This window comes from Euprymna scolopes, chromosome 23 (assembly GCF_053919585.1).
Source record: "Euprymna scolopes isolate OS-2025 chromosome 23, ASM5391958v1, whole genome shotgun sequence".
Lineage (NCBI taxonomy): Eukaryota > Metazoa > Mollusca > Cephalopoda > Sepiida > Sepiolidae > Euprymna > Euprymna scolopes.
The window spans coordinates 55,468,181-55,490,666 of NC_136504.1; the positions used below are offsets into that span (position 1 = coordinate 55,468,181).

At 35.3% G+C, this 22,486-nt stretch overlaps 1 protein-coding gene across 3 annotated transcripts in view; it reads left to right on the top strand.

Moving 5' to 3' along the window:
* The window catches only part of LOC145245908 (uncharacterized), a 388,923-nt gene that overhangs the window by 330,635 nt on the left and 35,802 nt on the right, over positions 1 to 22,486 (top strand). For all 3 annotated transcript variants that reach the window (XM_080107649.1, XM_080107648.1, XM_080107650.1), the window contains 4 exons: positions 2,119 to 2,248; positions 7,582 to 7,739; positions 13,227 to 13,328; positions 18,821 to 19,000. In XM_080107649.1, coding sequence (XP_079963775.1) covers positions 2,119 to 2,248; positions 7,582 to 7,739; positions 13,227 to 13,328; positions 18,821 to 19,000 — 570 coding nt within the window. The remainder of the gene's footprint in view (positions 1 to 2,118; positions 2,249 to 7,581; positions 7,740 to 13,226; positions 13,329 to 18,820; positions 19,001 to 22,486) is intronic.

Here is a 22,486-nt window from a genome sequence, read left to right on the forward strand (position 1 = left end):
CCCCCTCCCTGACTTTCCTTTGTGGACAGGTGCCACGCTAGACGATCTGAAAATCACCCCTTCTCAGGTGCATGCTTGACATTTCATCTCGGTTGTGCTATTAAAAAAGTGCTCCAATTCTCTCCAATCTTTACAACAAATGTCTTAATGAATTTTGCTTTCTGGACTGCTGGAAAACTGCTTCTGTGGTACTAGTTTTCAAGGATTCTGGTGTGTAAGAACTGACCCATTAAATTATCGCCCCATTAGCCTCCTCCCACTTTTCACCAAAATACTTGAGTCTATAATTAACCAAGCTCTAGTCCATCACCTTACAGATGCTAAACTTCTGACCAACCAACAATATGGATTTAGGCAAGCCCGTTCCACAGCAGACATCCTAACTAATCTCTGAATGTATATACCATTCACTGGACAAAGCAGGCTAGGGTAGAGCGGTAGCTCTAAATATATCTAAGGTTTTTGACAGGATATGGCATGAAGATCTCCTCAGGAAAATTAGATACAGTATTGCTGGACGAATACTTAACATAATTAAATCCTTCTTAGATAAGAGAAAAATCCAGGTTGTCCTAGACGGTCGTACATCTAAACAATATGATATGAATGCGGGAGTGCCTCAGGAGTCTATCCTTGAACCTTTATTAATCCTAATATTCATAAATGACCTCCCTGACAAAATTGTCTGTGAGATGGGTATATATGCTGATGACACCACGCTCTTTAACAGGCACGACAGGAAAACAAATGAACATATATCTAAGGAAATTGCAGAAACACTAGAAGATGACCTCCAATCTTTAGTGGAATGGAGATAAAAATGGATGATCACATTCAATGCTGCCAATAAGCTTGTCTCCTTCAATAATTACTAGAAACCTTCTCTACCACCAATAGCAATGGCCAAAGATTCGTTATCTGAAAGTATGTCTTTTAAACTCCTCGGCCTAACGTTCACAGGAAACATGAGTTGGAACAATTTCATTGAGAGCATTGCCAGGACCGCTGCGAACAATGTGGACTCTCTCTACCGCGCTAGAAAGCTACTTATGTCCGAAAGTATCCTGTACCTCTATAAGGCCACCATTCACCCATGTATGGAGTATTGTCATATTTGGGCTGGTGCATCTGCTACTAGTCTCTCGCTCCTAGACAAGATCCAAAAGAGTCTCCAACCTGATAGGTCCTGAACTGTCATCTTCAGCTTTTGTCCCACCAACGAAATGTTGCATTCCTCTGTTCTACAAGTATTTTAATGGTGAATGCTCTGACAAACTGCAAACACTTGTGCCCTCACGATGCAAATACCCTTGATAAACCCAAAAAGCAGCTAAATCCCACCCCTACACAGTAGACATCCTTAGGTGTAGGAGAGCTTTCTACTCCAGTAGTTTTTCCCCCAGAACTGCTAAACTTTGGAATTCCATTCCGGGTCCTTGCTTCTCCAACTGTACTGACATGCAGAAGTTCAAGTATAACATGAACCGAAATCTTGCTGCCCAACTCCCCAGTAGTTTATGTTCCTGATAGCAGCCTCCTACACCAAAGTGGCAATGTGCCTTGTTTGGGGTGAAAATGTAATGAAAAAACAAAGTGTGGAGAGACAAAGAAATAAGTGGCCACGTTTAGCATGTGCCTGCTGTAAGGAAACAATGGCCTGCGAACCTAGAACTGTTTAACTACAAAATGATTATGCAAATTTCGGCATTGTTGGGAATTTGAGGTGGCAGAAGAGAAGACGGATTTTTCTTGTAACAGATATTGTTCGTTTTTTGGGCACCACCTCATTCGCGCATAATTTTGTTTTTGGAGAAGACAAAAGAGAGAAGGACTTCTGCTACTTATGTGAAGAGTGAACGTCTTTGTTATGGGAGGAATGAGCAAGAATAATCCGGATCGAATATTTTTATTTTATTTATTTATTTATTTTTTTGCTCAAAATAATTTACATGACTAAAATAGGAATTAATTACCTCAGTACATATTTCTTTTCAGGTATTCTATTTGCTTACATTATTGTGTTTTTCTTTTTCTTCTAAAAATAAGATATTTACCTATGGATTCAATTTATGAGTATTATGAAAAAAAAAAAAAACCCTCAAAAAATTTGTTTCACAGGTTGAAAACTCAAGTGTAGCAAGTTATTATGTCCCTGGCCGATTTCATCTTCTTAGGAACAACAAAAATTTGTTCATGGAAAATACAGAAAGTGTGACATTTTATTTGAATTTTCTTGGCTTCCTCCCAGGTGAGACATTTTTCTTTTTTCAACTTTGATTTTCTTCTCTTTTAGAATTTGTTAATTTCTTTTTCAAAACTGCTATTACAATATAAGCCATTAACAATGCCACCCCCATGCATAGAATCATTAATAAAATTCACAATTATTTTTTTAAAATCCTGTTACATCCGATAATAATCACTGTTAACAGATGAAAAAACTTCTCAAAGGATGAAAGTTAGAAGTTTACCAAATTTATTAAGCAAATTTGCAAGTTGGATGATTACTCGGAAGCCGCTGGATGCGAAATGATGAGATTAGTATTTTCGTGAGGCACTTTTTGTTTCTCTCCCACTGTCATGGCTGACCTTACTCCAGGAGCAGATAACTCTTCCTTTTTTTTTTTTTGGATGCAAGGTAGATAACTCTATCTTAATATTATTTTTAAACCGAGGCCTTAACAATTCAACCTTCAATCTGACTGACTTGTCAACCAAATTTCACTAATAAAATAATCTTTGTTTGATCGGCGTTGAATAATATGCTCCAGATGTGCATCTCTGTATTGCAAGCACACTTGAACACGACTGATTGATTTGGTTTTAACCAGTAAAGATAGTGCTAAGGGGTCACAAATTTAAAAAAAAAATGGAACTTGGCAAGCGTCAGTCAAGTAAATGTGTTACTTTTACATTGTGGAAATATACACTTATATGTTTGACAATTTAAAAAAAATTTTATATGTGTATGCTGGAGAGCTCACTGTTTTGGTTTCGATTCTAGCTGATGACATCTAAGTCATATTTTTTTAAAAACTTTTGAAATTACTAATATATTGTATAAAATATAATAATCAATAGAGAGTTGGCTTTATAAATATAAAATCTGTATAAATTAAAATATCTGTTAAGCGTATTTTACAATCGGGCAATGCTGGGTGGCTAATTAAGTAGATTATTGAATTGAAAATATTATATTGATAACAATATGGCTAACACATTTGGTTTTGGCTCTGATGATCGTCTTCAGTTCAGGAATAGTTTAAAGATTATTTTGGATAGATTTTATCTTTAAGATAAACCTATAGATAAAATTCTGAAGGAATGGGGCTAAGGATTTGTGAGTGTGAAGCCTATTCAAGGTTACTCCGCTTACTGATGAGAGTATCATCAAAGTGTCCCTGCATATCATTAAATGGTGATAAAACAAATACTGTGGAACATTCATAGTTTAACCTTGGTGGACAAGTCAAACATAGACTAAAGTTTATTCATACCAAATATGGTTGGAATACAGAAAGGAATGTGAATTTTGTTAACGATTGCATGATTAAATATACGCTGCATATAAAGACAAAATATATTTTTTCAATTATTGGTTGGTTATATACTAGCTGTTCCTGTTATGTAGTGAATATCTTTCCTTGAGTGGTTAATTTTAGGTCTCTATTCTGAGACATGTCAGCACTCTCCCCGGTAAAAGGGGCGGGGCCTGTTAAACCGTCCGCCCTGCTCAACGGCCAAATTCCAACTCCAATTATTCTTCTCAGCTAACTAGAACGTGGTAACATACATACATCCGTTAGTCAATTAGATGCTTCTGGTAAACTTGTCTATGATATGATTTTATTATATTTTGACAGTTTTTATTAACATTCTTCATATTTATCTCTTGTTTATCTCTCCAGTTAGACTGATAGATCGAGATGGATAGATACAGAAATAAATAGATAAATAGATTGAAAGATATATCGATAATACACATAAATAAATAGATAGATCGACAGATGAATAACAAATACTTTCTTGTGTTTTTGACCTATTACGTAACATTCCTACGACGTTATTACTTTCATTTTTGCTTTTTTTGTTTTTTTTTTAGTTTTTATTGCTCATCAAGGCCCAGAGGTCACTGAAAGATGAGGGTACCGTAATGGAAATTTGCTAATTTATTTTAGAGGATGGCTTATCAAGAATCTGTTCACATTAGACTTGAAACCAACTATGTTATAGTGAGCTGGGAAGCAGCTCCATGGTATTGTTCCATAGACGAGTAATTCTAGGAAAAAATCTCTGCTTATGGAATTTTTTATTAGTTTTAGGCACAGATAGAATTAATAGTTGTTATAGTTAGTTGAGTGTTTGCTGTGAATGATTAGAGAAATTATAGAGTGAAGCTCAGTCGACCGCCTGCCATGTAAATAACGATAGGGCAGAGAGGGAAAAAGGACAGCACCCACGAAATTTCAAAGTCGGTTTTGTACCTTTTTGAGGCAGAAAATAGTGCTCCGAGCATCTCCTCCCCAAATGTGGCAGCAGTAATCCATCTTAGCACGTATTTGGTATTTACACTGACAAAAGGATTGCATCGGGGGTGAGATACCTACTAGAGCGATACAATGATTCAACCATTTTTCTTGTCAAAATATGGTGCGTTCCCAAGACGGAAGTCATTCATTTCAGTTTTGGACTAGGTGGAGATCAGAGATGATGGAAAGAGAGAAACTTGATTTTAGATGCATCAAAATTAACCAGCCACCTTTTTCTCCATTGTACTATGTGTTCAAGGTCAAAAGAGAGAGAATCAGAAAAATCTTGGTCATCACTGACTTTTGAAGTGTTGCTATAGTAATATCACCTGCATAGATATTAATGAATGATTTCAGAATGGGATTTGGGAGATCATTGATGAAGATAGTTGGGCCCAGGATGAAACCTGGAGAGATGCCAGCATTGATATTATGAGCTTCTAATTTTTGCCCGTCAGTGACTACTATCAGAGAGAAAAGATTGAATAGTTGAGAGGACATTTCAGCTATTCTGTAGCTAGAAATTTAATCAAGTAGGCCTTTATGCCATACCCTATCTCAAGGGCAATTGTTCTAGAAACAAAGCCCCTGTCTAGAGATTCACTAATCCTATGTGATATTACAGTTAGCACATTAGCTGTAGATCTAGCAGGATGGAAACCATAATGTATATCTACTGAATAGGTTGTTTTTGCTAAGCTGATTGACCACTTCTATATTTATGTTGGATACCAGCAACTTACTCATAATGCACATGAGACTGGTTGCAGATGACTGATCCTCAAAATTTTTAAATATAGGACAGACAGATGAAGTTTTCCAAGGTGATGGGAAGCATTTCTCCTTCAGGCAATGTTTAAACAGCTTTGTAAGTATGGGAGCTAGTTCTGGTTAAAGCTTTTTGAGCACTATAATTGGAATACTGTCGAGGTCAGTTGCTTTACTAGAATCAAGGGTTTTGATAAGTTTGGCAACATAACGTGCTGATATTTGTATGTTGCACAGCATGTTTTCAGTCACAGAAGAAAATATGGGAGGTAAGCGGTCCTGATTGTAAAAGGGCGGAATTTGCTGCAAAGTTCTTAGTGAAGAGTTTTGCTTAGTCAAATGATGATCGTTGGGATAGAGAATACGTATCTGTTCAGGACCCTGTTTATTATTTGCCAAAACTCATAGGAACGAAGCTGTTGTCAGCTATTTTAGACTTGACAGACTGAGCGTATGACTCAGAATGTAGAAAAATTAATTCTGGAACATAAAAGGCTCCTTGTTTTAATGGTATCACTCCCATCTTCATAGCTCTTCAACTTTTTTAGTTATAAAATTAGGAGACTTTACTTTTGGAACTATCCTTGTGTGTATGTATATATTAAATAAATTATGTGTTGTAATAGGTCGTTAGATAATGAGTTTCATACTCCCATCAATCATCAGACAGCCTAGACTCTAGGACCACTCGGCTAGAACATATGGCCGAGTGGTCCTAGACGTTGTATCAAAGTTTACAGTTACCCAAAGGTGCTGAGTTCAATCCTGAACGAAGGCAGTGAAAAGTAACATTCAAAACAGAGAATCAGCAACTATGTCCCAGAGCCTAGCTGGAGTCCGAACACGGTACCTCCGTAATAATAATAAAGGGTTGGGTTCGAGACTCCTAACAAACAGTTCCCCAGTTCGATACAAAACACCTGATGAAGGTCGGAGGGCAAAACGGCCGAACGAAACGTTGTGACTATAACAACCAAGATGAGGAAGTCAGTCCGATAATCTCAATCAATGAAAACACCTCATCTCAAAAATACAGACAATTACTATATATATATATATATATATATATATATATATATATTATTAGTTAAATTCTGTTTTAAAATTGAAGACTTTTGCAAAATCGGCTTATGCAAGTGCTAAGTCTATTTCTGTTTAACAATCTTAGTAAAGTTTTTTTTTTTTTCTTCATCCTTATATAAATGAATTCTCTTTGGTCATTATAAACATTTTAAAAGCCGGATTATGTACGCGCTAAGTCTGCGATGGGTTAAAGTTAATATATTTTTTTCCATCCGGGAATTTAAACTGCATTCTTTATTTTGCATTTTTTTTATTCAAAGCTTCTTTAGACTATATATATATATATATATATATATAAAATTTTTCAAGGTTAATTTATTTTGCCAAGTTATTTCCTTTTCATTGTTAAGATTTTTTTTTCTATCAAAGTTAATTTGAATGTAAAAAAATTTTTTTTTAAATAAATGCTTTTTGTTGAGTATTTTATACTTTTGTTCTGAACTTATTATTTGATGCTTCTACTCTAGACACAATCTTTGATTTCTGCTGTTTATACTACAAACAGCTGCTTCCTTTATGATTATTTTTATTTTATGCAATTGTGAATGTTTATTTTTTTATCCTACATTTTTGTAGTTTTTGTATATTGTATCTCTGAAGGTCATCATATAATAGGTGTTCTTGGTTTCGAATTTTGTAATATTTATAAAAATAAGTATTGGACAAAAATTAATAACTATTAACTAAATGTCAGTTTCTTTATGATTTTAATAGTAATAAAATGAACACAACCTGCCAATTGAAAATTTAAATTTGATCCATAGTCATTGATCATTGGTTTAAGCAATATTGTTTGAATTACAATTTCTTCTTTAGATTGTTTTCCCTATAGCTTTAAGTATTAGACTTTTCTAGAATCAAACTAATGTAACGGATTTCAGTCAAAATCTCTACTTATATATAAAAGACACTTTTGTATGTGTGTGTGAGAGAGAATTCCCTATGGAATCCGAAACTGCTGGGTCAATATTTTTGAAATTGCACATAAATGTATACCTATTCTTCATTATTAATGTTGTATATAGTGGCTTTGTGTACAACATTATTTGTCTAGCATTTGCTAGAATTTATTAATTTGGGAATAGTTGAATCCGTTCTGCAATTGCATTAGGTAAATCTTATTTCTGGTTTCATTATTTTTTCTATTATTTCTGCCTTGGTTGTTGATTTTTTTTTGCTTCGTCTTCAATTTTTATTTTAGAGGCTTTATTCCACCGAATGCTGACCCATGCCATTCGCTGGTCTCAAGAATGCGGAGGATGTGAACCATACTTGTATTACAGGGTGGCACGGCTTTTTCTTGACAATGAACATGATTTTGTCTTGGAAATGATGCCCAGTTCTCATGAAAAAGTCAAGGTAATCAGTTATTCCTTCTCTTTTACTCTTTGATTTCAAAATATTGCAAGTATTTTTTTTTTAAATTCAAATTTTGTTATACAAAGTGTTTAAAAAAAAAATGGATATCATTTTTCATTGCAATTAATTTTTCTGTCAACTAAATTCCTTACTGTTTAAATAATCCCTCCCTTTTTAGGGTGAACTGTAATATTTTCAACTTTTAGAACCTCAATCTATTTCGATTACAAACACATAGCTGTAGCAGCCATCATGCAGGTCTATGAGGGAAAAAAAGGCGAGGGTTGCACCATGTGCCATTCGTCAGTGATTGAACCCAGAGTATTCCATTTACAAGATGGAATTTTTTTTTTTTTTTTTTAATTTAAAAAATTTTTTAAAATTTTTATTTAATCTTCACCCCAAACAAGGGACAGTGCCACTTTGAAGTAGGGGGCTACTATCAGGGACATAAGTTGCGGGAATATTATGAAGGTAGATGGGCAGAAAGATGTTTGTTTACATTACATTTTAACTTCTGCATGTCAGTAGAGTTGGGAAAGCAGTATCCCGGAAGGGAGTTCCTCTAGGGAAAAAACTATTGGAGTAGAAGGCTTTCTTACACCTAGGGATCTCTACTGTGTAGGGGTGGGATTTAGCTGTTTGTCGGGGGTATTTACGTTGAGGGGGTACAAGTGCTTGTAGTTCGTCAGAGCGTTCACCATTAAAAATCTTTTTGTGTGTAATGATGAGTGCTTGCTGATGCAATGTCGACTGAGGAAAGAATCTTTCAATGAAGTTTCCATAGCGTGATGATGTGTGGAAGTGAAACGTGGCTAGCGAGGGCTGATGACGGGCATTGCATGGAAAGAGATGATGTACCATCTTTGGACAAAAACGTTTAGACACAACATCAACATCAGATGAATTTTTTAATTACTCTTTCATTGCATTTTGGTCAATTATACAATTCTGGCTTTTAAAAAAGTGAGGAAGTATGATAACATGCACGAATATGAAATGACCGTAGTGTATTTCTCTGGTGCTAACAGATCAGGCTGTTTGAAGATATTGGCTTCCTGAAACGAAATGCACCTAGCATTGATGCCTTTTGTTTTTCTACTTCCTTTTGCAAAACGTAATTCTTATATGTTTTACAAAACCAAAAACAACAATCCATCCCCCCCTTTCCTTCTTCCCATTTCTCTTTTTATCTCCCCCACTTCCTGACTGATTTCCTAACTTGAAATATACCAAACATCATTACTGTAATCCTTTTCCCCTCTCCCATTGCAAAACTCATTCATGTTCTGCAGGACAGGGAACAAAAACGATAAAATCCACTATAAAATAATCAAACCAAACACTACAAAATTAGCGATTGAAGATACAAAGAACTTGAAGAATAAAAACCTTCTACAACATTCCAATTTCTGCTGTACACTCTTTAACCCTTATCCTTGAGTGGCCTCTTGGCCTTGATAATGTGGTGATGCGTGTGTAAAAAAAAAAAAAAAAAAAAACATAACTGGATGCAACATGAATATAAATATACTATTTCCAAAATAATTGGATTCGGCATTAAATAACCCGAAAAGGGCTGATGTGTCATAAAACAAAACAACCAAACCAATCTAGTGTATTACTATATAAACCAATAGAACTCTGTAGAATTGGTTATGATCAATACCATTTAAAGAATTATTCTTTTTTCATAAAAAATAATTGTCATTTTCAGCTAAATATTCTCTACATAAATAAAATAAATGTCTCTCTTATTTATTTAAAACTAGCATTTCAGCCCGGCGTTACCTGGGTGTTTGAAGGTGTATGTTGAGCAAAAAAAAAAAAAAAAAAAAAATAGTGGTAGTAGGAAGGCAGGCTCGAACCCGTACCGTAAAGGAGGAAAAAAACGGGGAAAAAACGTGACGTCTGTGCTGTTATGACCACCGTCAAACTGGAAGTGACGTAGGCTTAAATTAAGGCTAGACAATCGTAAAGAGAGGATCACTTTCGAAAATATCGGCGAAAAAAGCGACCCCTCCCTGTAGAAAAGTGCCCAGTTGAGGGTTAAGAAATTAATGTTTTTAGCCAATTTTTCGGTATTTCTCGTCTGAAGGGTCGAGCTTCAAAACGATACTAATCATGTGAAAATCCGTCGCCTCAGACGAAAGTTTTAGGCAGACATGCAAACATATATACATACATTTATATATTGGTAGCTCCAATTTCCGACCCAAACCGATTAAAAAGCTTGCCCTATCTCTGAATACTCTTTATTTAAATTTTCAAATGTTTAGACCAGAAATTGTCTGAGTAATTTGGTAGAGACCGCAGAGGTCAATTTTTTTTTAACTTTGACCCCTATTATGACCCCTTAACATTTATTGTTTTGGGCTCAAATCAAGTTATTAAGTTAGATCCATGTCCAAGGAACCCATATCTAAAATTTCAATTGTTTATACCCAAAATTGGTGGAGGAGTTTGGTAGAGTTCTCAAAGGTCAAATCGTTAAACTTTGACCCCTTAACAGCCAAATTTCTGCCCGAAAATGGATTACAAAGATTTTTCCCAAAGACTGAAAATTGACATAAAAACAGACAGATAGACACTTTTACTTTTATAGATATATAGATTCTAGCAATTAAATATTTTAAAAAATAATACATGTTGGTCCCCCAATTTCGGAGAGGGGCCTATGTTTAAAGTGGTGTCCGTGCTTCCGTGCATTCGTTAGTCCGGATTATTGCTAGATAACTGTCCATTAGTTTTTCCTGAAATTTTGCCACAAATTGTATTTCATTAAATAGATGTGCACAGTAAAAAAACTTTTTTTACAAAAATTCCGGTTGCGCCTCCAGAGGCTTAAAAATGCCCCCAAATGACACATTTTGCAACTTTTGATCTATCTATTAGATTTTTTTAAAACTTGGCCAAAATGTGGAGCCAATTGTTTTTAATATGAATCCAGCATGGGTGACCCTGGCAACATTCTGGTTCACGACCCCGGGGACTTTTAGTGCAAAAAATGCCTCTTTTTGTGGCTCTTTTTTCATATTTCTCAACAAAAACTTGATATGACTGACTATATAGTGTCAACTCAAAGATACATGTGTTAAGGCCTGAAACTGCACTGTTATCCATTCACACTGGGATTCTGCATCCCCAGGGGCTCAAAAGAGGTCAAAAATGCCCCAAAATGGACAAAAATGACACTTTTTGCCCCATAGCGTTTGATCCATTTATTAAATTTTCCTGAAACTTGGCCAAAATGTGGAGGCCATTGTTCTTAATATAAATTCAGTATGGATGACCCTGGCAAAATTCTGGTTCACATCCTTCTGGGACTTTTAGAGCTAAAAAAAAACAAAAATCATGCCTTTTTGGAGCTCTTTTTTCATATTACTCAAGAACTTGATATGTATGTGTATGTAGTAGTTTTCCATGGTTCTGAATTCAAATATACATGTCTTAAGGCATGAAATTGCATTGTTTGTCCATTTTCACTGGGATTCAGCATTCCCTGAAGCTTAAAAGGGGTCACAAATGCCTCAAAATTGCAAAAAATGACACTTTTTACCCCATAACTTTTGCCCTATCCATTAGATTTTTCTGAAACTTAGCGAAAATGTGAAGTCAATGTTGGCTCTTCTTTCACACTTCTCACATTCATCATTTCTTCACTATTTTTTGTGGTGTCATTTCACATGCAGCACAAGAGAGGGACCATGCACGCGCGGCTTGTTCTTTGTAAAATAATTTTTTTTTTTTTTTTTTTTTAATAAAAATATATGCAACTTTTTTTGATAATTGCATTATTTTTAAATTGGGATGATTGCATTATTTTTAAATTGGGATGATTGCATTATTATTAAAATGTAGGTAAAATGTGGTGATGTCCACTCAACCATAAAATTACCTTATCATATTATCATATAGATTAATTGAAACTATGTTTTTTTTTATCAAAATGAATGCAATTCTAAAATGTGTTACTTACCTATGCCAAAAATTGAACTACTTAAAAAATAATCTCATGTTTGTGGGATCATAAAGAAACGCAATCGACTCTTTAGAAAATATGCAACAAATATTTCGACTGAAAACCAAAATACCTCTGATCCACCTGATTTGAAACCATGAAACGCTATCTCTTTACTGTAAAGGTCCCTTGCCACCAGAAGATTTTCTATTCTTGGATTGTGAAATTATCTTTCCTGCACCCTGTTTCCTTGATTGCACCAAGATGTGGAAATTTACATGTAATGTGAACAAATATCTTGCTGCTCAGCTCCCTCTTTAGGTTGCCCCTCTTTCCCCTATAAATCTGGGACTCTACCATAGTAGCCGTTTATACTTTAGTGGTGAACAAAAGTAATAAAAAAAATTTAAAAAAAAAAAAGTTTTTAAGATCATGATTGATGATTTTTATTTTTTGAACTACTTTTCTCATCTTGCTTGTTATTCTCACAATTTCGGTCGATGTAACCTCCGACCTTCTGCAAGTATCTTCACAATGAATGCTATTGATGAAAAAAAAAAGAATGTTTTTGTTATCTTTGTAACCAATCGTAGTCGTTAGAATTCAAATTGTAATGGTTTTTACAACCAAAAGTAAAAAACAAAAATGGAAAAGACTCAACGCTCTTTCCGTTTCTTAAAAAAAAAAAAAAAAAAAAAATCAGTTTGAATTTTAACGACTACAGTTGGTTAGAAAAAAATAACATTTTTTTTTATTTTTCAATAACAACATCGATTGTGAAGGTACACCTGAAGAAGGTGAGAGGTTACATCGACCAAAACAATGTATGAATAATATCCAAAATGAGACCAGTAATTCGAACAATACAAATTATCAATCCTCATCTCAAAAAATTAGGAACATTTTAAAGCGATATTGACCCGAATTTACAAAACAATTTTTTTTACTTCCAAACACAAGACAGTTGCCACTGTGAATTATGGGCCATAAATACAAGTCTAAGGTTTTGCAGCAAAGTTTTTTGTTAACATTACATTAACATTTCTGCATATTATTACAGTCTAAGTACAGTGAGCATGGAGGAAATTCCAATAGTAAGCAGTACAGGGAAAATCTTCCCGCATCTAAAGGCCTCTATGGTGAAAGGGCAGAATTTTGCTGATTGTGTGATCGGTTGGTGCAATTTACATCAAGGAGGCATCAGTACAGCAAGTTCATTGGAACACATTGTATAAAAGTATTTAAAAAATGAGTACAGGGATACAACATTGCTGTGATGAGATAGGGGCTGAAGCTTGATAGATAGTGTGGGACTTATTAAAGGTTTTTTTTGTGGAGCCTGTCTGGGAAGGAGAGACTAGTGATTGGTACACCAACCTTCTATGTGACAATATATATTATGCATGGCGAGTGGTGTTTTTGTAGAGATACAGAACACTGGTAGGAGTGGGAAGTTTTCAAGCATGGTAGACAGAGAAGATTCTTAGTAAGCAAAATGGATTAATCCTTTAACTTTCATTTGGCAGGTGGTGGTCATGCGCGTGACGGAATCAAGAGAAGACGGTCTTTGCATCGATGATAAAAGCGAGAAATCACCCCTCATTCCCAGCCCACATGCAGTGGCAAAGGTATTTATGAAAAACTTTTTTTGACGTCCATTCAACATATTGACGAAAGACAAGCACAAGGCTAGAGCCATGTAAAAGCGTGCTATGACAGACGGAAGGTGAGGATCATGTACAGGGGTAATATTCTCTACCTGGTTAAGTTGAGCTGACTTCCTTCAAATGAGAAAGTTTCTAGGAATTATCAAATTTACAACTTTCCTCAGTTGTGTATAAAATGATGCCATTGTTTTGCAAGGAGGTGTCACCGTCATTCCACATACACGATTTGATATTCCCAAATGGTAGCCCATCTGATAATGACCAAGCTCAACGTTGCTTAACTTTGGTAATCTAATGAGGACCAGCATGTCCATGTGATTATGGTGTAGACATGGATAATCTTTCAGAGCTCCATGGCCACAAATTGTCCAGCAACGTCATTGATTCTTTGGACATCTGTGGAGCGACAACAGTTTTTAGCAGCTTCTTTCACGGCCCAGTGACCTTAATTGAAAAATCTTTCTGATGATTCATCCGCAATTATTTCAAGCATAGTTTCCATAAATCGGAAACACATTTGAATTTATTTAAGTATTAAGAATTGGCAGGTGCCCGCGGTTAATGACTTAATGAGGTAAAGTTAACTTTCACTGCGGGGCAGTTTTTTTATTTTTATGTTAGGGGGGAAACCAACTCCCCATAAAAAGGGGATTGTCCAAATTGAATAGCAATTGTCTGATATAAGGAGAAACTCCGCATTGATCAAACACATTCCTTTTTAAATATAAAACCTGTTTGTAGGTAAAAATAGTAAAAGGTTTGGATTATTTGGACAACTGTTCTCATCTTGAGTGCTGCTTTCTTTACGTTTCGGCTGATGTAACTTCTGACCTTCTTCATGTATATCTTGTTGAATTCGAGGGATCTTTCTGTTAAACTTAGAAATCTACACAGAATTTCAAATGGAACTCTTCATTTAATCCACAGGAGTAGCATGTCATCTCTCATTATATATGTGCGCAGTTTTGTTCCAGTATTTTCTGAACTGGAGTTCCTTCTGTGTTTCAGACGATTGTTAACATTTGTACTCTGACTCGAAAGGCTTTTGTTTCTAATATTTTCTGTACATCTAGCTTCAACTCTCAAGAGTCTTTGAAGCAGATTAGTTTCGTGAAATCTAACTGCTTATATAGGTTTGTAGGAGGAGGTTGAATTTGGAGGCGAGGGGTGGTTTAAAGTTTGCAGTAGATGAAACGTTTCCTTCAAGATTCAGTGCAACCTTTTTTATTTTTTCAACCTGTGTCCGGTCTGTTATGTTGCATGGAAGTGAGAGATGGGCCCAAATACTCCTGATCTACAATTATGTTTACAAAAATATGCCATGATACAGCTGCAAATTGGAAAAAAATATCTCATAGATTGTGCTTTATCAGAATTTTGGAATTTGTGATATCACGAATGAATTATCGATTAGGCGTCTCAGATTGTTTGGTTATGTGTGGCTTACTACGTCTCGCATCATCTAAAAAATTTCAAAACGGGAATGTTCCCATGAAACTTCCTCCTTTGGAGGAAGCTGGTTCAACTTGCCTAGGGTGAGTGCTACTTCAGTACAGTAAGTACATGTTGCATGGCAATGGGACATGGGCTGCAGACTCTTCTGATCTACAATGGCTTCAGTATAACCCATCAACTCTTCTTTATTAGAAACTAGCAGTTCAGCCCAGCTTTGCTCGTGCCCTATGTACGGTTCATAACTTTATATATATATATATATATATATATATATATATATATATATATATATACACATATATTAAAAAGTTTGATTCATGTCCAGGTAACCTACATCTAAAATTTCAAGTGTTTAGACCCAAAATTGGCGGAGGAGTTTGGTAGAGTCTGTAAAGGACAACTCTTTCAACTCTGACCTCTTGGCAGCCAAATTTTCGCCCAAAAACTGATTATAAAGCTTGCTGCATGTCTGAATGCCTTTTATGTCAAATTTCAAATGTTTAGACCCAAAATTTTCTGAATAGTTTGCAAGAGATCGCAAAGGTAAAATCTTTTAAACTTTGACCCCTTGGCAGCCAAATTTTCAGCTAAAAAACGATTAAAAAGCCTGCCCTATGTCTGAATATACTTTATGCAAAATTTCAAATGTTTAGACCAATAATTGACTGAGAGGTCAAATTCTTTTTAACTTTGACCCCAATTTTGAACCCTGAACATTTATTGTTTTGGGCTCAAATCAATGTAAAAAGTTTGATCCATGTCCAAGGAACCTATATCTAAAATTTCAAGTGTTTAGACCTAAAATTAGCGGAAGAGTTTGGTAGATTTTTCAAAGGTCAAATCGTTGAACTTTGACCCCTTGACAGGCAAATATCTGGCCAAAAACCGATTAAAAAGATTTTCCCAAATCTCAATACACCTTATGTCAAATTTTGAGTCTGTAGACTGAAAATTGACAGTTATTTGGTAGTCACACAGACAGACACGCAAACAATTTCACTTTATAGATATATAGACTATGTATTAGTAATATTATGGATGCTGGTGCACTTGTACAAGCGGTACTCCCTCCCACATTTTTTTTATTTTCGTCTTTTTTTCAATATTTTCAGCGGATTATTTTCGAATGGACACTAATCTATCAGATTATCAAAAATAAAAATAAATGAAAAAGTCAATAGTTAAATATTTGTAAGAGGTACTCAGTTTCTAATGCAACGTTCTAGTAAATCGACCACCCATTTTAGAACCATTGGAGTTTTTAGGCCAAGTTTCACAAATGTAGCCTTTTTTTTTTAAGCAGTTTAGCCTTCATTTTCGAATTTCACTTGTAATTTGCCTTTTTCCGACTATTATATATATATATATATATATATATATATATATATATATATACTAGCCTGGGTTTCCGGCGTTGCCCGGGTGTTTAAAGGTGTGTGCATGTTAAGCAAAAAAAAAAAAAAAATTGTAGTAGGCAGGCTTGAACCCGTGATGCAAAGGTGGAAAAAAACGTGAAAGGAAATCTGACGTCTTACCGCTACTCCATGACGCGACCGGAAGTTCGGAACGTTAAAATTAGGCAAAGCCAATCCAACTGATACGAGACTTGTAAAAATGGCTCACAAAAAAAATCGACCCACCCTCACCCCCTGTAGAAAACTGCCCAGTTGAGGGTGAAGGAATGTTTTTAGCCAATTTTTCGATCTGTCGTCAGAGACGTCAAGCTTCAAAATGATACCGATCTTGTGAAAATCCTTTGCCTCTGTCCAAAGTTTTAGGCAAACATACAAACATACATACATTTAAACAGACAGGTGAGATTTATATTATAGATTATGCTTATCTTCAAGTTTCATCACCCAATATTTACAAAGGTTTTGCTCGGACAATTTGTTTTTAATACATGATCTTCAAGTTTCATCACCCAACATTTACAATTTTTCAATTAATAGGAAACCACTTTAGTACATTATGTGTGTGCACAGTTTCTAATACAATAAATCGACCCCTATATTGAAACCACTTCACGAGAACATCCCTTTTACATAAAGGATTTTTCATTTATCAATCTAAGGGCAATAATTGATGGTCAATGTGCGCTAGAGTGCCAATTAAAAACTTACCTTTAAAAAATTGATGTTTCAGTGTTATTCGGGTTTATATTTTGTATTGTTTACACTGGTCGGAAAGCATGGTAGACCAAGGGAGACATGGTCAAGTTGTTTAAGAAGTGATATTGTGATACTATGAAGGTGACTCATGAGTTACTAAGTGCCGAGGGGGAAACAATAGAAAGGAAGTGTCATGCAAATGTACAATGAAATAGGAACTAGCAAACAATGAATCTGTAGATGAGAAGGTGGTTAAGGACCCCTTTTTATCTAGAAATCTCGGCTCGTGTAGTCTAGTCTTCTCTGAAATTGTTACATGAAATCTGGTATGCTGAAAGCGAATATCAAAGCAGCAGGCAGGAAGAAAGACAACTCATGTAGACTAATCTACAGTGTTAATTTCGCAAAATTATGTACAAATGTTTTTACAAAGTCACTCAGTTTTTTGTAAGTTTTTTTTTTTCAAAGTCTCAATCTCTTCACAGACAGCGACAGAGGAAGGTGGAGGTGTCCCCTCTCCAGGGAACGGCAGTTCTCTATGATCTATTCTTTCCGAATTCAACAAGCAATCTGCTTAATTTTAGAGCGTATCGACCCGATGTGGGTGAGGTGGAAGTCTCCCCAGCCAATCAAATCATGCTAAACCCCAATGATCTGGGACCCAATTCAAGACCAAATCCCATAACTTTGAGGTCATCAGCCATCACTCAGCCAGTACAATATGTCCTTCCAACACCCTCGCATTTCCTGTTGTTGAGTTTTTCCCAAATAACAAAATATCTCTGGATTTTCCAACCAAAAAGCAAATATATCCATTTTTGACAATGAATTAAAATATATCTATATTAATCCACCCTAAATTCCAGAGGCACCTGCCATTACCCGGGATCGGTCAAAAAGCTATCTCAGCGTAGTTTTAAAGCTCCTCAAGGGGGAATTACGTCACAAGGTATAGGTGGCCGGGGGTGAGGGCAACTTCAGATACCGACACAGAAGACAGTTAGTTGACATTGAGCTGCCGATTGTGACGGATGGGAGCTGGTAGCGACAATGGTTGGACAGTTTTTAGAGCTGACTGCGAAACAGAGATAGGGATGGATTGCAACTGACAGGCATACATAACATCGATAGAATGGGGGAAAGACACACACACAAGTCCAACTGTCAAATATATGCGAAACATTAGTGTTTGTGTTTTTCGTGTTTATTTTGTTTTAATATTTATTCTTGTGGAAAACAAAGTGTGTTCTCAATGACAGTCGCCAGTGAGAAAAATGACGATCAGGCCATAAGAAACAAAGGGAACGAAAAATACCATGGAACACACAATGTTGGGGGTCGGCGGTTTGTCGGGGCCACACACCTTCTGGTCACAATATAACAACTGATATCAACCCTTAAGATTGAACTGCATTTGATATGTTGCCTGGTTTTGCTCGATCCAGAGTTTGGGATACCCGCAGCACCCGAAATACCAAAATGAGATGAATGAACGAAGGAATGAATCTTCCTCTGTTCAATCCTGAGATACAATGGATACCTCCTGCAAGGGTACTGCACGTGTAATTGTGAAAAAAAGGTTGCACAGTCTCTGACCATGTTTCTCCTGAGTTAGCACTGTTTGATTTCGATAACAAGGAGAAATTTAGGACGATTGTAGAACAATGCCGGGATAAACGGAGAACACATACACCACCTAGTACATGGCCACCCATTTTACTACTGGCCAGGTTCAGCGTCACTTAACTTTGATAATCTAACGATAACCAATGTGTTACCGTGGTTATGCCATATCAGAATCAGATGAAGAACTTTTTATAAACCCTTTCTGTATTTAAAGCATTTGTGAATTTTTTTATTCCAAAAGTTGTATTTCCCATTATTTAGGTGCGGAATTTTCTTGATTCGGCCCTGTTAAACTTACGAGAAATGTGGATGAAGCGCATTTCATACACAACATGTGTCAGCTGCCCTTGTGGTCGTCCCTGTGATCTGCATCATAAAGTTGGTTGTACTCAAGAAATATGTCTTCATTTTTTGGATATTGATGAATGTCTCACAAAAAAGGTGAGTGAAATAAATTTGCTGAAATTTCTGTCGAGCGAGAAAAAAAAAAAGATATGATTTTACTTTCTTCAGATTCTGGTGTGCAGCACTCTTAGTTATTATTATATAAAGGATACTTGTCTGTATTGCTAAAACTTGTCTTACTAAAACTTGAAAAATACAATGCAAACACCTACAAAGTTAGCATTTGTTTAATTAGCTTAATCCCCCAAAATATAATATTTAAAATTAAAAAAAAAAAAAAAAGAGAGCAAAATAAAATAAACAAAAAATTCATCCTGTGAGGATGAAATGGACATTAATATCATTTAATGTTATCTATATATCTATAAAAGTGAACGTGTCTGTCTTTCTGTCTGTCTGTGTGTCTGTCTGTCTGTCTGTGTACATTTCCCTACGCAATAACTGTGTCAATTTTTAGTCTGTAGACTCGAAATTTAAAATACCGGGTACTGAGATTTGGGAAAATCGATGTGACGGGTGTCAGCCAGAAATTTGGCTGTTAAGGGGTCAAATTTCAACGATTTGACCTTTAAGAACTCTACCAAACTCCTCCGACAATTTTGGGTCTAGACACTTGAAATTTTAGATATAGGTTCCTTGAACCTGGATCTAACTTAATAAAGTGATTTGAGCCCGAAACTATAAATTTCAAGGGGTCATAATAGGGGTCAAAGTTTTTAAAAATTAACCATTTTTTTTGTTTTTTTGCTTTTTTTGCACAGCATACACCTCCAAACACTCGAGCAACGCCGGGCACCCCTGCTAGTCAAGAAATAAAATCGACTTTTAATGTTATCATGCAATAATAGAACTACACGCCTGTGGAACTCTCTTCTGTTTGCCTGTTTTCCAGCTAACTACAATTTGGTACTCAAGTCCAACATAAACAAATTCTTAATGAACCGTCCCCTTAAGTAATCCAATTTACCAAATTTCCACTACTAACGATTACTACAATATTATCCCATTGACTAGTGTACACTCAATAACCCTTATCCTCGAGTGGCCTCCAGGCGTTGATAAGTAGTGACTCCTATATAAAAAAAGGAAAGAAAATGAGTCTGCATTTTTTCAAATTAAAATTTTAAAATAAGTCTATGTTCACTTCAATTTAATTTATTGTTTCTTAACTATTGTCATTATCAATTTTATTTCTCAACAAAGAGAGGGGATACAGAAGAAGCTTATTTTTATTTGGGTGTTTCAGTAGTGCTCTTGAGACCTCCTACTCAACTTTAATTCCTCCTCGCCTTCCAGCTTTATTTCTATACTTCCTAACTATTCTTCCCCAACAACATAATCCCTACACCCTCCTTATTTACTATGCTTACTTATTTTTCTAATAAATATAAATATCGGTTGTGAGTTTCTATATTTTGTGAGTCAAATCCTAAGCTGAATGGCCCACCTTGTTTGAAAAGGCCAGTTTTTTAGGTTGAAATACATTCATGAGATTGGGTTAAGTTTGTGTTATATTTTTTTTATTTTAACACATGACCTCAATTTTTCAAAAAGAACTTTTCATATATGACTAACAATAGCTGGTAATATTCATTGACTTTGAATCCAGACTGAGTTTAAACCGATATATTGTGTAAACTTTATCTTCTGTAATACCAGTAATGAATAAACATTATGCTCTTATTATTAAATAATTGAGTAGTATGTTGGATTTCTTTTTATTAATTTAATCAATGACTACAAGTAATATATATATATATATATATATATATATGTGTTATAATGGAATAATTCCAGGAGGAAATCCGGGTATGAGAGCTCAATGTGGTAAACAGAGCAATAACATAAAAATATAACACGGAAATTACATAATTGTCGATGCAATAATTTATTTCAACCTTATGGTATTTTCAAGCATCTAAACTAGACAAGTACATTTTTTATATATATATATATATATATATATAAACAAGAAGATTGATGATGAAAATAAAAAGAATCAAAATAAAGAATAATCTTTAATCCATAGATTTTCAAAGATAGGCTCTTTTCATCAAAGGATAAAAATCAGCAGCCCTGTCTGTGGGGCATTAGAATACACTGACTGCCCCGCCCCCCTCCCCTGCAGAGAGTAAAAGTCACTCAATAGGGCCACCTGTTGATGTGGGGTGGAAACCTGTAATTCCTAAGGATCCTGATGGTTGAGCAGATCATGTTCAAGGTATGTGTTGCAACACGCCAGTTTGGCTTTTAAGATGGGCGGTTGGATAGGCTCAATCCAATCAATTGGTTGGTCATGATTAGCACTAAATCAGACAAACACAAGAAAATACATTCACGCTCCCCACATTAGACAATAAACTGATTTAGTAAGCGGTGACTGAAGGGTAAGTCAACTTGTTGAAGAATGGATAAAACACGGCTGGAAAACTAGCATCTTTTCTAGAAATGAGGCCATTAGAAAAGATGAAGGAAACATGGGTGCTTAAGTCCATCAGCACAATGAGTATACTTCTCTTGTATCCTTGCTGGGCGGTGGGGAGGGGTCGAAACAGTTTCCACACAGACCTCCGAGGCAGGTGGGGAGCAGAAAAAATGAAAAATTTAATATATATAAATGCCAAATAAAAAACCTCAAAAAAGAAACTACTGTGAAGTTTCAGACAAATCAAGTTCAGATTCAAAAACAAAATCCCAAAATCACAATCTAGTTCAAAATCTTCCTTATTTTATAATTATGGAAGCAACCGAAGGAGAACCGATAACAAAAATGTCTCCCTTCAAAAGGTGTGGAGAAAACGAGACCCATACAGATTGCCAAAAGGAGCCAAAATGTAGTGACTGCAAAAAAGGCCATAGTGCAAACTCAAAAGAATACGACAAATGGAAGAAAGAGAAAAGAAATTACTAAAATAAAATATACCAAAAATATAACCTTCCAAAAAGCTTGTAACTGAAAATACAAGATACTCTGAAATAACAACTAAAAAGCATACAGCATACCACTGAACTAAATAACCAAACAACAAAAGCAAATCCATAAAACCTAAAGATATGAAATTACTCAATGAAATAAGGGAACTAATGGAAGAATTCAAAAAACTATAAAACAAATCAACATTGAAAATAAATATTACAAAATTGAACAAAACTCTCAAACCAAAACTCAACTCAATAGACTCATAAAACCCCAAAGTGCTATACAATCCATAGACAACTCCTCCGACTGAAAAAAAAAGAAACAGGCACCAAAAAGCACCCATAAAGGATAAGGAAATAAACCACCAACCAACAAAGAAGTTAAAACCAAAATAAACAGATCATGCTCAACTTCTAGACCAAGAGACTCCATCTAAAACAGATGTGAGGAAATGGACATGGAAGATCGAAGATCAGACACTAACGGCAAACAAAAATTAAAAACAAATACATAAAATCAAACTATAACCCTAAAATCATCCAATGGAACTGCTGGGGCCTAAAACCCAACATAAATGACCTATGACTTCTTATAACAAACCA